Raw genomic sequence first — 16,965 nt, 5'->3', positions numbered from 1 at the left:
CCAAGTTCCTGTGAAGGAGAAGGAATCTCCACCACAACTCAAAGAAGCTCTGGTAGAGCCAGCTGCTCCTCCAGAAGGTACTCAGCTTCTCTTTTCAATGTGTTTTATGTCTGTGTTTGTGAAGGCATTCATAAAAGAACGTCACTCTTGATCAAACATGACTCTTGGTGGTAATTAATGTTGAATATCAATATAAACTTGGTGTCAAGCTCTCCAATCTAGAACGTGGTGTTTGTGTAGAGCTTTCTGTTGAAATCTTTGTGTATTTTGTACTTGAAGAGATCAAAGTAAAAGTTCAAGAAGCTGCCAAAAAGCCTGAAGTCACTGACACAACCAAGAAGTTGGAGAAGAAAATGACTCCACAAGAAGAAGCAAAACCAGGTATCCTGATAATTCTTAAAATAATTCTTGTGCGTTCTTAAAAAGAGTTTTGTGTTTTACCGATACTTCAAAATACTTCCATTCCCTCTTTGTTATACTTGAAGTGACCAAGCCGAAGCCTGTCGCAAAGGCCGAAGAGCCAACCAAGAAGGTGGAAGAAGACAAACCAGTGGTGGTTAAAAGGAAAACTCCTGAAACAGGTAGAAGTATTTGAAGGACCAAGAATGAAACATCCTCTTTGTTGGAGTATATAACCTCCATGTGTTGTTGTTGATTGTTAGTCCGTCTTATTCTGGTCGCTATGACCTTTAGACCTTCAGCAGCAGAACACATTCATGTTGTGTGTCTGTTTTTTGTCGTTAATTCATTTTTCTTGAACTCGAGCATGCCACATGTGTCCTCGGCCACTTCATTTTAGCCTGTTGTCTTTACATATGTCTTATGTTATTCCACTAATGTGATACTGGATTACTTTGCTCTGCATTTCCATCACAACTTCATCCCATATGTCATCCTCATTCTGTATTAGAACATTGACTTACTTCTGAATGTGTCTGGTAAGGTCTTTCCATTTTTAAATCAGTTGAAATGCTCTTTGTGACTACTAAATTACCTAATTAACAATTTTCTGAACTATCCTTCTGTATTAGATGAAACCAAAGGACCCGTCCAAGCACCAGGAGGAGTCAAGAAAGGTAGGAGCTCAGATTTACCATCACTTTACTACAGTACATACAGTATACATCAATCAGCAGCGATAAAATCACACCTCCTGTATTCTTTCTTTTTATTAGTTTTATATCAAAATAATTGGGAATAGGAGGTTTTGATTTTTTTTTTCTATTTCTATGTTTTTTTTCTCTTTTCTAAATGATTGATATGAGAATATGTGTGTGTGTGTTTGTTGTCGTTAGTTGTGTGTCAATAAGTAACGTCAAACGTTTGGTACCTTAGAAATTCTTCTGCAGAAAAAAGGAAAAATTCACACGGAAGTGGAGGGTACGTTTGAGATTCCCACTTTGAGGAAAACAACCAGAGTGATAAAGGAAGTGGAAGAGGAGCAGGAGATTATCAAACTGAAGAAGATTCCATCAGTTCCACATAAAGAGACTGAAGAAGAGGAAAAACCTCAGAAAGTCACCAAGACCACAGTCTTTGATGTTGAGGAGTTGGTGCACAGAGAAGAAGCTGTTGAGATGTCCGTTGCCACCAGGAGACCTGCAGAGGAGAGGAAACCTCGAGAGAAAGCAGATGTGGTGAAAAAGCCAGAAATTGTGAAGCCTAAAGAACAGGAACAGAAAGATGCTCCTAAAGATGCATGGACCCGCCAGAAACCCATTCCAACAGAGGAGAAACCAGAAGACAAGATTTCGCTGAAGAAAACTCCCAAGGCACCAAAGGAAGAGGAACCTGCTCCGCCGAGTGTAGCCTTGAAGAAAGTGAAAAAATTGCCTTCAGATGAGATTGAAGCAGAGGTAGTCAAACTAAAACCATTTGTAAAGCCTGTTAAACCAGCTGAGGAGCCGGAGAAGGACAAGAAGGAGAGGCCAGACAGGGACGCATTACCTTTCCAGAAGCTAGAGAGGATCCCCAAAGAGGTGGAAACCAAAGAACCTCCCAAGAAACCAGAGAAAGCTCCTCCAGAGGTGAAGGAGCCGCCAGCCAAGGTGCCAAAACCAGTAGATAAGAAGAAAACTCCAGAGAAAGAGCCTGAGGAGGTCAAAGCACCCACCAAGGTGAAGAAAATCCCACCACAGGAACAAGAGACAGAGAGCATCAAGCTGAAGCCCTTCTCCAGGCCTTCCAAAGAGGCTGCAGAAGAGCCTGACAAGAAACCAGCAGAGGAGAAAGAGAGGAAGCCAGCCGATGAACTGCAGCGCCGCCGCCGCACAAGTCCAGACGAAAAACCAAAAGAACGAGAGCCAGAGGTTATGCCGAAGAAACCCGAGATCCCAGAAGCTCCAGAGAAGAAGCCGGAGAAGGTGGTAGAGGCGGTTCCAGCAGAGAAGATGGTGTCTCCTGTGCCGGTTTCTGTTAAGAAACCAGAAAAGGTTCCTGAGGAGCCCAAACCTCTGCAGCTGAAGAAGGGAGTCATGCCCAAAGCAAAAGAGGAGAAAGAAGAAGTGGCTCTGAAGCCTTTTGCGCAGCTCAAGAAAGTTGAGCTGAAGAAGACTCCATCTCCAAAAGTTGAGAAGCTCAAAGAAGTAGTCCCTGTTGAGAAGATGCCGAGTATTGATAAACTCAAAAGGATTCCTAAAACGGTTTCACCGAGAGACTCGGTCGAAGCTGTTACTCTCAAAAAGGTCCCGAAGAAGCTGTCGCCGGAGGAGGCTGCAGAACCAGCAAAGCCCGTCAAAGGGAGGATCCCTCTGGTGAAGGAGGTCTCTCCTGGAGCCGTCCAGATGAAGAAGGTCGCCACCCAGCCAGAGGAGGAGGTGTTCGAAGAGGAAGCCGAGGAAGAGGCGGAGCAGGAGGAAGAAGAAGAGGCCTGGGGCTGGGAGCTGGTTCCCCGGGACAGTTACGGCTCTGAAGACTGGGAGGGTGAAGGAGAGGAAGGAGCTCTCGAGGTTCCAGGGGTCACCAGGAGAGGTGAGATGGTGGGCGGCCCCTAAAAACGGCTGAGAAAAACCATTTCTTCATGCTCCTGATAATCTTTACTCATTTCTACCATCATGCCTCCATCATAATAGTCTCTTCATCGTATCTTAAGTGTGATGCGATTTATGCCATCTCCTTCTTGTGTTTATGTTAATTATCATTCTGTTTGTCAAGCTGTCTGGTCATATCCATAACTTTCCGTCATTTCTGTTATGTTATTTGTGCGTCTGTCATTTTAATATCTTTCCATTCCCATCAGTCCAACATGTGTTCTCATACCATCTCTACACTTCGGTTCCTTATTCCATCTCTTCATGGTGTAAAATCATTATTTCATATATTTACCATCACCATCACTTCATATTCACCAATCCATCCGCGTGGACTTTACATATCTCCCAGCACATTGACATATGATCACAGTGTGTGCAGCAAAATTCATTTGAATTGTTTCTGAACAGAGGGACAACCAGCAGAAGAAGCAGGAAGAGGTAGAGGTAGAGGGCTGAAACGTAAGTAAACCTATGAATTCTCAACAAAAAAAACCTGTTATGTTCTACCTCCTTTTTGGTGATGCCACAGAACTCTTCTTGAAATCCAAAACATCAATTCATTCTCTTAAATGATTCTATTTCTAGCCAAGCAGACCCCGTCCCCTGGAGAAGGCCGCGGCCGCGGCCTGAGGCCCGGTGGAAAGGGCCCGTCACCACCAGAGGAACCCTTCGCAGGATTCAAACTCAAAGCCGTCCCCCTGAAGTTCATCAAGAAGATTCAGGACATCGTGCTGCAGGAAGCCGAGTCCATCGGCTCGTCTGCCATGTTCGAGTGTCAGGTCTCGCCCTCCACCGCTATCACTACATGGATGAAAGGCGACTGTAACCTGCGCGAGGATCCCAAACACAAGTTCACCTCTGACGGCAAAGATCGCAAGCTGAACATTATTGATGTGCAGCTGTCCGACACCGGTGAATACACCTGTATAGCCAAGAACGCCGGCAAGGAAATATCATGCACAGCCAAGCTCATTGTTGAAGGTACTTAACAATAAAACCAAAGGTACTTGGTGTTGTGAAGACCAGAAATAGTACCAGTAGTCAAATAGCTCATTGCTTTGTTTGTTTTATCTCCACACAGAGTTACCTGTGAAGTGGATCAAAGAACTGGAGGAGGAGACTTCAGCTATGAAGGGTCAGCCTCTGTATCTGACCTGTGAGTTGAACAAAGAGAGAGATGTGATATGGAAGTGGAACGGAGAGGTCTTGAAGAAACAGGCCGGCAAGATTCAGATCAACATCATCGGTATGCAGCACTCCGTGACCATCCAGAACACCACTGAGGCCGAAACGGGGCTCTACTCGTGTGAAGTGGCCAACCAGGAAGATGTAAAGACTGCAACGAATGTCAAAATCATTGGTGAGCACAATATTGAACATATCGCCAAACACAGTAGCTAGATTTGGACAGGAATGGCTTGTAGTACCGAGGGGCACCACCTTTGTGGCCCATTGCTATTTAAAATACCGTGTCATAATACGCTGTTGACATGCAACAATATATTTAAATTCTTCTGAACAATGTTTTAAATCTTGATGTCCAGAAGTAGATGTCAGTGAGTAACCTGCAGCTAAATTCAGATAATCATATTCACATCTTGGACATTGCAAATTCAGATTATGAGAAACCTTGAATTTCTCTCCTTAAGCTTCACTTCAAACTGCAGTAATGTCAGAAAACTGCTTGAAGTCAGATCATCCAAGACTAAGCCTGTTTTATTTCCTCTGCCCTGCCTTAGACTGCATGTTATATTTAGTATATTAATGGTACACATCCTGTCTTTAATGCTTTAATGTTCTACTCCAATAGAAATCATCAAAGATTGGATTGTGAAACCACTGAGAGACCAGCATGTGAAGCCAAAGGCTGCTGCTACATTTAAATGTGAGCTCTTCAAGGAAACCCCCAACTGGAAGTGGCTCAAAGGAGACACCGAGGTCACTCCTTCTGACAAGGTGGAGATAAAGAAGGATGGAAAGGAGATGACGCTCACCATCAAGAACTGTCAGCCCGAGGACGTAGCAGAATACGCCCTGGAGGTGGAAGGACGCGTCTACACTGCCAAGCTAACACTTGGAGGTTTATCCATCTACCTACTTTCCTTCCTTTGAACTTCAGCCCCTCTAACACTTTTATCTATCCTTCTATCATTTGGTTGATATCTATGAGTACTAATTCAAATCTCTTTCTCAGAGCGGGAGGCGGAGATCCTGAAGCCCCTGGCCAGCGTTGAGGTGGTCGAGAAGGAAGATGCCATGTTTGAGACAGAGATCTCTGAGGAGGATGTTCCAGGAGAATGGAAGCTCAAAGGAGAGGTTTTGATCAGATCCCCGGTATGACTTCATGGACTTGTTTGTGTACAAAATGTTACGATACTTAATGCATGTATTTCTACTTTTGCATGGCCATTTTCATTACTTTATTTATATAAATGTGCTGTGATGTATTCACCAGACGTGCGACATCCAAATGGAGGGTGGGGTGCGTAGACTCACTCTGAAAAACTGCCAGGTGGATCAGGCCGGAGAAGTGTCCTACCAAGCTCTTAACGCCATAACCAGCGCAATGCTCAATGTCAGAGGTAAGAAGTTCTTCTGGTATCTGGGACCGGAGTTACAAATGTACCATGACTTTAAGATATTAGCTGTAAAAAATAAAGAAGTAAGGTCTGTGGGAAATTAAATAAAGCTTTACGGCACGTAAAAGCAGACCTTAGATCTTTATTTAAGAGGGTTGAAGAGTTAAATTCATTATTTGGGGCATTTTTTGAGACGACGTGCAGGCCGGAAAGAGGAGGAGCAATTTTGGTGTGAAATCAACTATTTCCTACAATCTAAATGGTGTCCAGTGTGTTTTTCTGTTGTCTGTCCAAAGGAAAATGTTTTATTTGTCGTTTGTTCAAATGTCTGTTGTTGATGATGGTCAATCGTAAATCTGTATCGTCTGTGGTTAAATATTTGATGTTAAAGCTACGTTCAGTGACCAGTTTATTATTTAAACCAACACCATGCTCATGACTGGGTCCCTCCACCAGACACGAAATCACTGACACTTAGCAGCAGATCATAGAGTTCTGTAAGTATCTGATTTAATCAACATTAAATCAGTCAGATGGTCAAACAGGAGGTAACTGGTGCAGAAAGATGAGTTGGCCTGAAGAATGAAGATTCTGGTCACATCCTGATGAAGCTGAAGTCAGAATTTGGTGCCAGCTGGACGAGATGATGGACTGGTCCTTCCTCATGACGAGAGCTTTGTTGAATGTTTCGTAAAAAACACTTTTTACCAGCAAGACATGACAGCTCTTTAGAGTCCTTCAACGTCATGCTCCAAAGAAGGCTGTTCTTTGTGAACGATCCCAGGAACACAAAGACGTTGTTTTGCTTAGACGACCAGCACAACCTGAAGATTTTTCCACTGGGTTTTCTGTTGGATATGATGGGATTAACTGTGTGTACCATCAATGAGCCACAATCCAGTCTGCAACCAGAACATTGTGGGTGTTTCACATAAATACCGCCGATATCCCTTTGGTAGGATTCCATAGAGGGGTACAACCCAGTAAACTGGCCACTGGCTGTAGTCAGTTGCACCTGTTGTTATGTTTTGTCGTGTTGTTGATGTGTTCTGTACCTGTGTCACCTTTTTAAACCCAGAAATCGAAATGGACTTTGTTGTCCCGCTGAAGGACATTTCTGTGCCTGAAAAGAAACAGGCTAAGTTTGAATGCACCATCACAAAGGATGTCTCTAAGGTCATGTGGCACAGAGGCGCCGACGTCATCACCACAGACCAAAAGTATGACATCATCGATGATGGAAAGAAGCACATGCTGATCATAAACTGCTGTGAATTTGATGACGAGGATGAATATACAATTGCGGTTTTGGGCAAAACGTCCACAGCTAGACTCACAGTGGAGGGTAAGTGCTGGACCACCACTACCGGACCTTTATTATTATCATTATGACTCCATTGAGTTGGTTCACTCCTCTTTCAAACTAACTTACTTGGATATGCTTTACTAATACAACTTTAGGTATTAGGCTCAAATTTATCTTGCCGATAAAGGACCAAACTGTGAAGGAAGGCAACATGGCTCGTTTTGAGCTAGAGCTCTCTCACGAGAACGTCCCCGTCACCTGGTACAAGAACGATGTCAAAATCCACCCGAGCAGAACGGTGGTCACTCACGTGGACGGAAAGAAACACGTGCTAGAAATAAAGGAAGTGACTCTAGATGATACTTGCCAGATTAAGGCCGAGGCCAAAGGAATTCCTTCCATGGCCAACCTGACGGTCATAGGTAAACCACGATGAATCCATCTGTCTTCTGTCTGTCCTCCTCCGCCAGTGTGTCTTCTTCTTCCCCCACAGCTATTTGTCCATGTTTGTGTCACTCATTATGTATTTGTATGACGTTTTACTGTCTTCTATGTCATGCATTTGTGTTCCTTGTCTTGTTTAACTGTCTTGTTCTTTGTTTGCCTTGGACCATATATATGTATGTGTAGTACTGCTGTTGTACATGTGTTGTTTGTGTGTAGTTCACATGTTGTATATGTGTTGAGAGTCACCCAAAAAATTTCCCCATTCCAGAGGGAGATGCGTACTTCACAGTTAAGCTGCAGGACTACACCGCGGTGGAGAAAGACCAGGTGATTCTAGATTGCGAGCTCAGCAAAGACGTGGATGTCATGTGGTACCACAACGAGGCCGAGATCAAGACCTCTAAGGTGGTGACCATTAAGGCTGAGGGCAAACGCAGATCCCTCGTCATCAAGAAAGTCGGGGACAAAGACAAAGGACAGTACATATGTGACTGTGGGACCGACAAGACAACGGCAACGCTTCACATTGAAGGTAAAAACAAAATAATTAGTTTTGAGGCAACCTCCTCCTGCTTCGCACACCTCTGTAGCTCACCCTTCATCTGCACCGCCTTCTAACCAAACCTCGAGACCCATCGCCACCTTTCTTGTTGCAGTTTTTCCATCACCTCTTAATTACCACTGTCATCACCTGTATGTGGTCCCTCTCCCATCACTCCACCCTCATGAAAACGGTAGAAACACACTACAAGAGTCAAAGGGTTTTTCGGAGACGGAAGCTCCGGTGAATTTCTCCCTTGATTATCGCCCTAATGCTGGAGATCAGTCCTCTCCTGTAGTGTTCTTCCACCGTAACTCTTATCCGTCTCTTTATGTGCTTTGAAGGGTCTTCACGGTTCCCCTACCAGAACCACCCCCTCTGTGAAGAAACAAACCCCTTTATTGTTATTCAGTATATTCTGAAGAACTGTGGCACCTCAATACTGTAGTAGGTCCATATCGAACCAAAAGATCTCCTCAGACGTTACTCTTTGGCAATGATGTGCCCTAATGTGTCCAAAAGAATTGACGACACTGGAAGGTCATTTGGTTTTCTATGGTCCTATGAAAAGGCTGCACAATAAAGGAGGTTTCTGTTTAGTGTCTGTGCCCGTCTGTTGTCTTACGTATTTGTATTCGTATGGACTGTGTTTTTGTAATAATGTCAAGTTTGTCTGAATGTCTTCAGTGAGAATTTTTGTCCCCTGTGTTAAACGTCAGCTCGCCACATCAAGGTGGTTCGGCCGGTGTACGGCGTTGAGGTGTTTGATGGAGAGACCGCTCGATTTGAGGTGGAGCTCAGTGAGGATGACGTCCACGGCCAATGGAAACTGAACGGAGAAGTCCTCAGTCCATCCGCCGTATGTCTCTTCAAATAACACTTCAGCAGATATTCTCTTAACCTTTGGATTTGATTCACTTTCATTTTGATTTGGGATTCGATGTGACGTCACATGTCAAACCCCAGGGTTGAGATGTGAATCATGAGGATGTTTGATCTCTTGTTAGCTAACAAATGAAAGTGGGTTGACCAGAGGGCCTTTTTTCTTTGAATCCTTGTGTTTTTTTATACTGAAAAGTTTGTCGGTCGTCTGCAGGATGTTGAGATTGTGGAGGACGGTGCCAAACACACGCTGGTGTTGTACAACTGCAAAGTGCCTCAAACAGGCGAGGTGGTGTTTACCGCCGCCAACGCCAAGAGTTCTGCTAACCTGAAAGTGAAGGGTGAGCTTTTCTTGTGCAAAGTCTCAACGGGCACACGCTGTGCTTGTGGTTTACCTCTTTGGAAATGAAGAAGCTGGAGCACACTGGTTCCTTTTAAGATCTTGTTGTAGTTTTATGGGTCGCTGCAGAATGAAACCTTGATACCGGCTGTATATCTGTCTGAATCAACAGAGGTCCCGGTCTCATTCATTACACCGCTGACCGACGTGCACGTGTACGAAAAGGACGAGGCAAAGTTTGAGCTGGAAATTTCTAGAGAGCCCAAAACCTTCCGCTGGCTGAAGGGATCTCAGGAGTTGTCAAACGATGATAAGTTTGAACTCCTGGTGGAGGGAAAGAGACACACCCTTACTGTAAAATCTGCCAGATACGAAGACGAAGCCAAATACATGTTTGAGGCTGAAGATAAACGGACGTCTGGAAAGTTGATTATCAAAGGTAAATGGTTGTTAGGCAGGAACGGTGTGATGTGTTCTGGGCCTTTTAAACACATCGTCACCGTTATCATCTGTATGTGTTCATATCTTTTTCAACTGTGTTCCAACTCTATTTTAATTGCCTTCGTGTATATATATGTATAATTTCTTTGTCAGGTATTCGCCTCGAATTTATCAAACCCATTAAAGACGTGACCGTGAAGGAGCGTGAAACGGCCGAGTTCAGCGTGGAACTCTCTCACGAAAAGATCCCGGTGGTCTGGTACAAAAACGACGTCTGTCTGCACCCCAGCAAGGTGGTGCACATGTCTGAGGACGGGAAAGTCCACACGCTGGCCTTCAAGGAGGTCACCGTCGACGACACCTCCATGATCAAAGTGGAGGCAATGGGCAAGACCTCAGAGGCCATGCTCACCGTGCTCGGTCAGTATCATTTTGAGGTGTAAATTCTCAGAAATGATACCGAAGACTTGACCTCAGTATTGATGACTTTTTTGGCCTCCCATGTTTCTAAACTGCTGCTGGTTGTTACTGGTTTGTTTTGTTACGTGTCTTCTTGCAGAGGGCGACTTGTACTTTGCGGTGCGGCTCCAGAACTACACCGCCGTCGAGAAGGACGAGGTCATTCTGTCCTGTGAGCTGAGCAAGGCCGCCGCCGAGGTCTGGTGGTTCAAAGACGGGAACGAAATCTTTCCCTCCAAGAACATTTTCCTCCAATCGGACGGCAAGAAGCGAATGCTGGTGATCAAGAAGGCGGCCAAGAGCCACATGGGAGTGTTCACCTGCGACTGTGGCACCGACAAAACCACCGCCGACCTGAACATCGAAGGTAATACCTGCTGCGATGAGGACCCTCCCCCCAGACCCCAGTCAGGACTGGCCCCGCCCACCACCATTGACCGAAACCCCGCCTCCTCTCTGGGCTCATCTCCCATCCATCCTCCATCACTGTTCTCTCACTCTGACTGATTGTACTTGTATAGAAACACTAATATGAACTCTGAAGAAATGATGGAGACATGAATCTGTTAATGTCTCTTCACTCAGATGTTCATAAGAGCGTTCATATACATCTTATGATATTCATATCATACTCATGTATATTTGTTATCTTCTTATTTTTATTGATTTATATTTTACAGGAGATTTCATGGTGCAATTTCAACCATCTTTCCTGCACAACACATCTAGTTCTCTTAAGTTAATGCAAAATTATGATGATTTAAAATTGATTATATTCAAAATTAAATAAATAATAAAAGCAGGCATGGCAATTAGGAGCTCAAACTGTCTGTAAATGTGTTTGTAGAACATATTTACAAAGTTTGAAATTGAATGCAAACTATTGTCTATAAGTGTTAGTCACACCTTTATATATATATATATATATATATATATATATATATAAATTTCACAATCAAGTTATAAAACTAAACTTTTTGTTAATGTGACGATAATTATTATTATTATTAATTTCTGCTGCTACCAACAATAATAATAGAAACAATACTGATAAAGAAGTTCTAATGTTAGTTCTATTTTCACAGCTGACAGAAATACATTTAGACATTTTGATCCTTTCTGGTAGGACAAATCTGATTAACATAATTCATAAATGTCTTCATAAACATGGAGTTACAAGGCTTTATAAGACATGTATAGAGTACCTGTTGACAGTGTTCCGATGTTTTATAGGTCTGGAGTTACTCAATGTCTTCTGTTTTTGTCTGTAAAAAACTGTAAGTCACTCTGAATGAGCGTCACATGTCTTCATGTGTTCACTGTTTGTCCTCCTGAGACACAACATCGTTTGTTTCACTGTACACGACAACATGAAACTGTTCTTACTCGATGTTTCTGTTTTCTCTGGCGGATCTCAGCTCCCTCTTTGGTTTTTCTCAAACTGTTTTTTTAAAACCTCTGCAGAGCGTGACATCAAGGTCGTCCGCCCACTTTACAGCGTGGAGGTCACCGAGACCGAGACGGCCAAGTTTGAGACGGAGATTTCAGAGGAGGATCTTCACTCCACCTGGAAACTGAAAGGAGAGATGCTCCACCCGTCTCCTGTAAGATTCAACTTTATCCTGTGAAGACCATTTAGTTTGAGATGAACTGATTCTTTTGATTGTTTGAACGGTGGATTATTTTTTGTTCTCAGGATGTGGAGATCAAGGAAGACGGATCCCGACACAGGTTGATCCTCTTCAACTGCAAAATGGACATGGCCGGAAGTGTAGACTTCTCTGCAGCGAATGCCAAATCCTCAGCTCAGCTCAGGGTCAAAGGTGACAGAAATAACACTGACACAAACAACAGACAGTTTATGAAAACATTTGTTTGTAGTCGGCTTAAAATCCAGGAAAGTCCGCCTCTTTGCAGACGACACTCTGGTTTCTGTTTGGACTCTGATCCTCCGCTCAACATTTACAGTTACTGCTACCTGATTCACCAGATTGTAGCTATTCCTTCATGGAGTTCACATGTAGACGTGAGAAACATCAAACCTATCGTCTGCTGTGTCCTGATTGGTTGGCTGAGAGGGAAAAAGTTTCATCTTTATCAGTTTTTAGAAGCTCTGGAAGACTTTACTAAAATCATAATGTTTAACTTGAAAATTAAACTGCAATTTTCATTTTAAAGTTCACAATAAAGTCCCCAGTGAGCTTCCATACATCACCACGTCTTCACTCACTGTTGATATCTGGGTAAAACTGAACTTTGTCATATCTAATAAATGATGAGGCACATTAGTGAAGAAAGATGATGAAAAATATTTATTAGAATATAAACATTTTCTTAAAAAGATATTCACTAAAAATGTTGCGGGAGAAATCTTTGAGTAAAATATTTAATGTGTTAACACACAATCCAGTTTGAGGTTATGCTAGCTGTTTCCCCCCTGTTCCCAGTATCTATGCTAAGCTAGGCTAACGAATCATATTAAATGTAAACATGAGAGACCTCAATCTAAGCATCTAACTCTGAGCAAAAAAAAGTAAACAGATTAATTAATAAACTAAATTATTTGCATAATTGTCCTCCAGAAGATCTACAAGCTAAAACATTTGAATATTGTTTTCAGTTTAATGTAATTAGATGGATGGATGGATGGATGGATGGATGGATACTGTATTCATCCCCAGGGGGAAATTTGTATGCAGTATTACAGCAGCAAAGATATACTTCTGCAAACAAAGTAACAGAGTAAAAATATTAAGTATGAAAAATGCACACTATATACAATAAAATAAGTAGGACATATTAAATATAAGAATATAAGAAGATAAAATAACAAAAATACACAGTATATACAATGAAATAGAATAGTGTTAAATTAACTAACTAGGTAAAAAACAGTAGTGCAAAAATCAACCAACAGCAGCAACAACAGTGTAGCGGTGTGTAGTCATGTGAAGGATGATCTGTTCAGAGGTGATTTATTATAAAGTGTTATAGCAGAAATGTTCTCCTGTATCTGTCCTTTGACAGCGGAGCTGGATCAGTCTGTCCCTGCAGTAGGTGGTGGAGAGGGTGCTCCGGGTTATCCAATATGGATAATAGTTTCTTCAGTGTCCTCCTCTCCACCACCTCTTCCAGATAGTCTTGTTAGCAGCCAATGATGGAGCCGGCCTTCTTAATCAGTTTGTTAAGTCTGTTGGTGTCTCCGGCTCCAATGCTGCTCCCCCAGCAGACTACAGAAGTACAGTGCACTGGCCACAACAGACTGGTAGAACATCTCCAACATCTTGCTGCACACGTTGAAGGATCGAAGTTTCCTCAAGAAAAAGAGTCGACTCATCCCCTTCTTGTACACAGCGTTGATGTTGGTCTTCCAGTTCAGTCTGCTGTCGATGGAGACCCCCAGGAACTTGTACTCCTCCACCATGTCCACATCCTCTCCCAGAACTCTCAGTGGTTGTGGAGCCGTTGTCTTCCTTCTGAAGTTGACCACCATCTCTCTGGTCTTGGCCACGTTCAGACGCAGGTGATTTCTACCGGCCCACTCCACAAAGTCATCCACTACTACCCTGTAGTCCTCCTCCCGTCCGTCCCTTATACACCCGACCACTGCAGAGTCATCAGAGAACTTCTGCAGATGGCATGACACAGAGTTGTACTGGAAGTCAGTGGTGTATAAGGTGAACAGGAAGGGAGACAGAACAGTTCCCTGTGGGGCTCCAGTATCACTGACCACCCCATCAGACAGCACACGGCCCAGTCGGACAAACTGTGGTCTGCCTGTGAGGTAGTCAGTGATCCAGGAGACGGTGGACGCGTTAACCCCCATCACCCGCAGCTTCTCACTCAGCAGCACTGGTTGGATGGTGTTGAATGCACTGAAATGAAGAAAGTGATTCTCACAGAGCCACCGGATCCATCCAGGTGCGACTGAGCTCGTTGCAGCAGGTAGATGATGGCGTCGTCCACCCCCACATGAGGCTGGTATGCAAATTGCATGAGGGTCCAGTGAGGATTTCACCTGCGGTCAGAGGTGGGCCAAGACCAGCCTCCCCAGCACCTTCATCACATGTGATGTGAGGGCATCTGGTCGGTAGTCATTGAGGCCAGATGGAGTCGTCTTCTTAGGTACAGGAACCAGGCACGACGTCTTCCACAGCACCGGGACTTCCTCCTGCTTCAGGCTCAGGTTGAAGAGGTGTTGCAGGGCATTAGACAGCTGGATGGCGCAGGTCTTCAGGAACCTGGGGCTGATGCCATCAGGTCCCGCAGCCTTGCCTTGGTGGAGTCTCTCCAGCTGTCTCCTAACCTGGCCAGTCATCACAGAGAGGGGGGGGGGGGGGAGGGCGGTCATAGGGTCGGTGGTGGCAGAGCCCTTTGAAGTGGAGGGCTCTGTGTCCATGCAGCTCACCAGGGGGGACAGAGGGGGGAGGGAGGGAGGGAGGGAGGCAGCCGAGGTGTTTGGGAGGTGTGGTGTGTGGAGGAGACAGATGAGGGCTGTGAACTAAACCTATTGAAGAAAGAGTTTAGCTCGTTGGCCCTCTCCAGGGAGCCCCCTGGTTGTCTCCCTCCAACCTTGAAGCCGGTTATCTGCTTCATCCCGGTCCACACCTCCTTCACGTTGTTCTGCTGGAGTTTGACCTCCAGCTTCCTCCTGTAGGAGTCCTTGCACTCCCTGAGCTTCACCTTCAGGTCGCGCTCGACTCTCCTGATCTCCTCCCTGTCCCCAGACCTGAAAGCTGCTTTCTTCTTATTAAGGAGAGCTTTCAGGTCACTGGTGATCCACGGCTTGTTGTTGGGGAAGCACTGTACAGTCCGGGATGGAATGGTGGTTTGTTCACAGAATTTAATATATTCTGTGATACAGTCCGTCATGCTGTCCACACAGCACATCCCAGTCCGTTGACCCAAAGCAGTCCTGCAGAGCGTCATTAGCCTCCTGAGACCACCTCCTCACAGTCCTGGTGGTCACAGGCAGCCTCTGCACCAGAGGAACATACCTGGGTGTTCATTAGTTTTTTTTATAGCAAATTGAAAACATTTCTGCAACTCATGTCTGATTGACACTTTCAGGGTTATTCCAACAAGATTCATTCTTGTTGATTGTTGATAAAATATTAACGTATAAAGTATTTACATACATTCACAAGAGAATTTCACACTTCAGAGACACGAGCTGCTGCAGAACAAATAGAGTGTAAAGATAAAAGTAGAGTGTAAAGATAGAAATAGAGTGTAAAGATAAAAGTAGAGTGTAAAGATAAAAGCTTCTGGAGGACATTAGGAGTAACAAAGAGTCAAACTCAGATAGTTTGTTGAGAAACTTACTGAAAACAAGAAACTCTTCTCATCCAACCAACAAAAATAAAGTTTACCTGCAAAGAAACAGAGAATAGATTTAGTTGTGTCTTTCTGAAGATAAGAGTTTATGACTCAGTAACACTTATGAATAAAAAATAAAATGAGTAAAAAATCAGGGTCTTTTAGGTAAATCTTTTTATTATATTACTATATTCATTAGAATAAAGTCCTACATTAATGCGAGAAAAACTCGTAAAAGTGTAAAACATCTAAATGATCTTAGTATTTATTTATGTTCATAAAAGAACATCAGAACATTTATCTTTCTGTTATTTAACGGTGTGAAGACGTTAATCCATCCTACGATAGTGGAGCCAGCAGGTTCTTTGACCAAAAAAACACAATACTTGAGTTTATACTAGAAGATGTGTGAGCGTTGTACTCGTAGTTTATGACTTAAATCTCTGAGAATATTCACCTTTTCTTTCTAGTAAATTCTTGTAACATTTCTCTGAATTTGACCTCCTTCCTCTCGCTCCGTTATTTATTTATTTGTTATGTCCCTGATACGCTGCATATCTTCAACAATCAGTGTTTAAATGTAACATTCGATCCTGAGGCAGAACAGTTACAGCTTCACAGTTAAGGGACCGATGGCTCTAAATTAGATCTCAAAATAAATCGTGAAACTGTCGCTGACCGTTAAATCTGAACTGTTTATATTTCCGATAAAGACCCGGATCAGTCTGGTGCTCCTGAACGAGCAGATCCAGATGAAGTAAACGTGTGTCAGCTGTCCGTCACAGTCGGCCGTTAACTGTCTGTGATTAAGACGCTTTAAATGAGGCATGTGAGGAAGCCGGCTGTAAACAGTCGATGCAGCTTGTTCATCTGAAGCGACGTCCTGGATCTCAGAACACGCCGGTTACATGACGGCTTTCAGTCTTCCTGCAGCGTCACGTTAGGTAACTCCTGCGAGAAGCTCCACATTCTCCTTTTCCAGGAAAAAATGTCAGCCTGTTGACTGACAGGAGCAGATTGAATCCCCCCCCCGATAGGTTTGGCAGAGGCGGGCTCTCAGCCAATCGGGGCCCTCGGTTATTTTAGAAGCCGCATGCCTTATCTAGAGCAGGTTGGCAGTGATTGGCAGGGAGGAGGACGCGACCCCGTCCCTCACTGGTTTCCTGCAGGTCGCATGCTAATGAGCTAGCCCCCCAACGCCGAGTCACCAGGGTGTCCATCTGCAGTTGTCGTGAGGAAGTCCACCTTCAGCTCAGCCACACCATGAGGATGAGCCACTGAGGATTATTCTCTCTTTTTTGGATCTGTTGACCTGTTTCGGGGGGGGGACTAATCATGTCTTCTCACCAATCCAAAGCCCGAGTCATCGGCCTGGCGAGACCCCTGAACGACGCCACCGTGACCGCAGGGGAGACCGCCACCTTCGAGTGTGAGCTGTCCTACGAGGGCATCGCTGTCGAGTGGTTCCTGGAGGGTTCCAAGCTGGAACCGAGTGACAGAGTAAGTCCTGACACACCTGAGTCCTCAAAACAAAGCACCACTCACTTCCTGACACACAACACCTGTTGACATGCAGACCCTCCTCCTCCTCCTCCTTGGGGGGGGGGGGGGGGGGGGGG

At 44.3% G+C, this 16,965-nt stretch overlaps 1 protein-coding gene across 1 annotated transcript in view; it reads left to right on the top strand.

Annotated features, from left to right (window-relative positions):
• The window catches only part of ttn.2 (titin, tandem duplicate 2), a 238,002-nt gene that overhangs the window by 103,854 nt on the left and 117,183 nt on the right, over positions 1 to 16,965 (top strand). Inside the window, exons 97-118 of the mRNA XM_031877239.1 lie at positions 6 to 77; positions 280 to 381; positions 486 to 581; positions 1,032 to 1,076; positions 1,336 to 2,970; positions 3,441 to 3,491; positions 3,618 to 4,013; positions 4,114 to 4,392; positions 4,843 to 5,112; positions 5,227 to 5,366; positions 5,488 to 5,614; positions 6,690 to 6,956; positions 7,073 to 7,339; positions 7,633 to 7,896; positions 8,625 to 8,764; positions 9,002 to 9,128; positions 9,300 to 9,566; positions 9,722 to 9,988; positions 10,128 to 10,394; positions 11,492 to 11,631; positions 11,724 to 11,850; positions 16,704 to 16,910. Of these exons, the coding sequence (XP_031733099.1) occupies positions 6 to 77; positions 280 to 381; positions 486 to 581; positions 1,032 to 1,076; positions 1,336 to 2,970; positions 3,441 to 3,491; positions 3,618 to 4,013; positions 4,114 to 4,392; positions 4,843 to 5,112; positions 5,227 to 5,366; positions 5,488 to 5,614; positions 6,690 to 6,956; positions 7,073 to 7,339; positions 7,633 to 7,896; positions 8,625 to 8,764; positions 9,002 to 9,128; positions 9,300 to 9,566; positions 9,722 to 9,988; positions 10,128 to 10,394; positions 11,492 to 11,631; positions 11,724 to 11,850; positions 16,704 to 16,910 (5,553 nt within the window). The remainder of the gene's footprint in view (positions 1 to 5; positions 78 to 279; positions 382 to 485; positions 582 to 1,031; positions 1,077 to 1,335; positions 2,971 to 3,440; positions 3,492 to 3,617; positions 4,014 to 4,113; positions 4,393 to 4,842; positions 5,113 to 5,226; positions 5,367 to 5,487; positions 5,615 to 6,689; positions 6,957 to 7,072; positions 7,340 to 7,632; positions 7,897 to 8,624; positions 8,765 to 9,001; positions 9,129 to 9,299; positions 9,567 to 9,721; positions 9,989 to 10,127; positions 10,395 to 11,491; positions 11,632 to 11,723; positions 11,851 to 16,703; positions 16,911 to 16,965) is intronic.

The sequence above is a fragment of the Anarrhichthys ocellatus genome, unplaced genomic scaffold (assembly GCF_004355925.1).
Source record: "Anarrhichthys ocellatus isolate YVR2014 unplaced genomic scaffold, GSC_Weel_1.0 scaffold130, whole genome shotgun sequence".
NCBI classification, from domain to species: Eukaryota; Metazoa; Chordata; class Actinopteri; order Perciformes; family Anarhichadidae; genus Anarrhichthys; species Anarrhichthys ocellatus.
The sequence above is the reverse complement of the archived record's forward strand: the minus strand, read 5'-3'. Positions and strand labels throughout refer to the sequence as shown.